Genomic DNA, 4,068 nt, shown 5'->3' with positions numbered 1-4,068 from the left:
AAGATGCCTCCATCGCCCGATCCAGCGGATCTGAGGTTTCCCTCCGGAGCCAAAGCCGTGTGGAGGAGGAGCACACCTCCACGGTGATGCTTTCGAGAAAGATCATGGCACTCGCGGGCGCGTCGTCGCCGGCTCCGAAGAGGACCGGAGCAAGGATTTCTCCAGGAGATGACCACCTACAGCCACCGACCGCCGCCCATCGACCACCACCTGTGAGGCCGACCTCACTCCGGCCACGAGATCCCACGATCCACCATGACCAGACACACTCACCACCTCCCTGGCCGTAGCCGCCGTCCACCACCGCAGCACCACCGCGAGCACCACTGCGAGCACCACCACCGCAGCCACCAAAGCCGCAACGCGAAGTGCGGCACCTAGATTGAAGAGCTAGTTCACACTAGATCCAGATCGGAGCCGCACCAACAGAGCAGCAGCGCAGACGATCAGCTCCTCCATCGGCAGCGCACCTCGCGCTCTAGAGCAGCACACTCGCCACGCCCGCCGCGCGCGAGCTGCTGCCGCGCCCCACACACGCATCCGGAACCGAGCGCCGCTGCGCGCACACACGCCGTCCACGCCCAAGCCACCCTCGATCCCGGACTGAGGCCGCCGCACCGGAGTCCCATCCGCCACCCGCAGCCGACGCTAGCACCACATGCCGCCCGCCATCCGTCGCCCTCCGCTGCGAGCTCCCCCTCGCGAGAGACGGCACGGGAAGAAGAGGTCCCGCCGCCACCGGGTCCGCGCGGGCTTCGCCCGGCGGAGCCCCCCGGCAACAGCGAGGGGAGGGGAGCGAGGAGGGGGAGCGGTGGAAGGAGACTGCGCCGCAGCCCGTGTCGCCCTGGGGAGGGAGCCACGCGAGGGCTGGATACCATTTTTATTGTCGTAATGTTGAACAGCCAATGTTGCAATATCATTGTCCTCCAACGTTAGCATACCTCTTTGACCTTGAATGCCAAGACATATTACACATTTATCCCTTTGATGTGGGGTAGACTTTCCCTAGACTTGTGTAAGAGTCAATGCTATTCAAGTACCAAAACGATGACCCACAGTTGTGGGTGCTGCCTTCTCTAGCTACACTATATGCCAACCTACCTAGCTACCATGCATGCATATGCATGACATGCATTGCCAAAGGGATAGCATGGCATCCTAACAATCTGCAAATGCTTTAATCCAGTACCACTCTATATATATCATCCCCATCTCCCTCCCCCTACCTTCCCATACCCCTCCATGTTCCCTTAGGAAGGAAGAGAATCTATCTCACCATCTAGAAAGAGAGAAACAAAGAGATGAGGAACCAGAGGCTAGCTCCTATCACTTGCTCCTCTTCAAAGACCAACAACACCAAGCGAGAGGAGCCACACCTCTCCGGGGCTTACATTAGGAGCCTTGTGAAGCATCTTAGCTCCTCATCTACGGCGAGATCCAAAGACCACCATCACATCACCATGGGCTCCAAATCACACCAAGAAGAGCAACAAGCCCCACAAACCACACCATCATCTCTACAGCAACAGCAGCCACACAAGAAGCAGGTGAGGAGGAGGCTCCACACGAGCAGGCCATATCAGGAGAGGCTACTCAACATGGCGGAGGCCAGGCGAGAGATCGTCACCGCTCTCAAGATCCACAGAGCCTCCATGAGAGAAGCCAAGGAGCAGCAGCAGCATCAACAACTTGTGCAACAATTGCAGCATCAGCAAGAAGTCCAGGTAGTGCAAGATCATAGGGTAGCTTTTAGTGCACCCAACATGAGCTCATATGGTTCCTTCTCAGATTACTTGCACAATAGTTACCCATTCGAACACTCCACAGCACCAAGCAACAGTGGTTGCTCATATTATTCATCTCCTCCACTCCTCCCTTACCACACACCAGTCGTTGCACCCATGGTTCCCATGGTAGATGCTTTAGATCAGTTGCTGTCGCTGCCTACGCAGCCACTAGGGCTCAACCTGACATTCGATGGCTTCAATGGTGGTGTTGCTGCCGAAGATGCCAAGAACTGCACTGCTACTAGCCCCTTTGATCCTCCTTCGTTGGTCCAACAACCATCACCTGCCTCCTCCTACTCTGTCTACTCCTCTCCACCGCTGGCGACGATGGTGAGCCAGGACATGGCGTCCGCTGCTGCCGAGAACACCTCACAGTTGCTGCACCGGGTGCTGGACGAGGAGGAGATGGCGGCGATCCACTCGGCCGGGGAGCGGCATGACATCGAGTGGAGCGACACCGTGAACCTGGCCACGTCGGCGTGGTGGAGCAGGCTACTCGAGAGTGTGGAAGGCGGTGAAGACGATGATGGGGCCGCGGCGGCGCAGCAGACTAACACGGTGGACGCCATGGGGATGCATCTGAGTGATGAGTGCTACGGCCAAGACGTGTCCTTTCCATGGTAAGCTAGCTATAGTGAGGCCCCAAATTAAGTTAAGGTGCAAAAAGTTGTCTAATAATGAGGGGGTGTTAATTTTTGATTTTTTGCAGTATGGACATCGGAGAGATCGAAGGATGGGACGCCGAGTGGTTCTCATGACATGCCGTCCATCATATTTTAGGGGAGAATTAACAGTTCATCATTTCACTGTACCTCAAATAATTGGAAATTAACGCTCCTATTCAGATTGCAAATACTTTTGCTGCGTGGATGCAAACTGTTTTCTTCTTGCATGTGTTCTTTTCTGGGTAACTTTTGGATGTCTATAATTTATGTGTTTGCTAGTATGACTTTATACCATACTTCTGTAGAATCTCGTCACGGAACGACTAGGTATCTATGTCTGCAGGGACCGATGCATGCATCTGTGCTAATGTGTGCATATATTCAGATTGCAAATAATTTTGCTTCGTGGATGCAAAATGTTTTCTTTTCTGCATGTTCTGGGTTAACTTTTGGATCTCTACAATTTCTGTTTTTGCTATGACTTTACCTTAGTTTGGTAGGATCCTGCCACCGAACAACTAGCTAGCTAGGTCTGCAGGGACTGATGCATGCATCTGTGTGCTAATGTGTGCATATTATGATCAATGCAAGGATTGTCCACTCTAGCCGGCACTCAGCTAGAGATCTACTACTAGGATTCATGCAAATTTCTCGACTTTACTGCAACGAATCGAAGTTACAATTTGAGCCCAAACATAAGATACTACCTCCATGCATAGACCCTAGAGGAGCAGACTGGCAGTCACAAATATTGGTCTTAGCCTGACATTGTATGCATGCTTCAGCGGAGAAGTGTGAGCTGCAGCATGCATGCAGCCATGTAAGGCCTTAATTGGGCAGTACGAGGAGGTGGCCAGGTGTGATCAGGTTCACTTCATCTCGCCTTCACTCTCTCCGTGCATTTTTGTGATTCACCTCTGTGATGTACTCCCTCCATCCCATAATATAAGACGTTATTACATCCAATATGTGAGCATATTGCATGTAATAACGTCTTATATTATGAAACGGAGGGAGTATATTGGTTCTCTACGTAGTTGTGTCCGAGTAGAGTTTCAGGATCGTTACCATAGCGTGCTCACCCTGTGGTGGGGCTAACGCCTTTTTTCCCCAAATGATAAATATCACACGTGTGGCACGAACAAGTTGTAAAAAGGTTTGGAATTGTCATGTGTTCGTGCATGTTCGTACCACACGTGTGGCACTTATCAGGATTTTGCGGGTAGGGGCTACTGCTTTGTTAAAGCTCATCTACCCAATTGTAGATGATGTGCTACACCTTCTGGCTTCTGACCATGCCATGAGAGATCGAACCCGGGATGGCAACACGTCGACTTCAGCGGTGTTGTGAGGCTCCTCCCTTGCGTCTGCTGTTGGTGACCTCTGGTCTACCTTTAGTGGCGCCCGGGCACCTTGGCAACAGTCAGACTGATTCCCCCGGGCCGACCGGTGGCTAGGTTGACCATGTCAACAACTATGTGTGGCAGTTCATGACCACTCCATCCTGCGGTGTAAGCCTCACCGCGGATTGCGTTTACTATGGACGAAGTCTTGAGGCAAAGGAATGGTTGTGCAGCAGTAGCGATCATATCGCATGTAGCTGCTGGCATCGTGGA

The 4,068-nt window shown here is 52.8% G+C and overlaps 1 protein-coding gene across 1 annotated transcript; it reads left to right on the top strand.

Moving 5' to 3' along the window:
• Positions 1–1,246: 1,246 nt before the first annotated feature.
• On the top strand, positions 1,247–2,640 carry LOC123117638 (transcription factor btd-like). The gene is made up of 2 exons (XM_044538353.1): positions 1,247–2,407; positions 2,497–2,640. The coding sequence occupies exons 1-2, from the start codon at positions 1,302–1,304 to the stop codon at positions 2,543–2,545; spliced, it is 1,155 nt and encodes a 384-aa protein (XP_044394288.1). The 5' UTR covers positions 1,247–1,301; the 3' UTR covers positions 2,546–2,640.
• Positions 2,641–4,068: the final 1,428 nt, after the last annotated feature.

Source organism: Triticum aestivum, chromosome 5B (assembly GCF_018294505.1).
Source record: "Triticum aestivum cultivar Chinese Spring chromosome 5B, IWGSC CS RefSeq v2.1, whole genome shotgun sequence".
NCBI classification, from domain to species: Eukaryota; Viridiplantae; Streptophyta; class Magnoliopsida; order Poales; family Poaceae; genus Triticum; species Triticum aestivum.
Note: the sequence above shows the minus strand (reverse complement) of the source record. Positions and strands in the feature narration are given on the sequence as shown.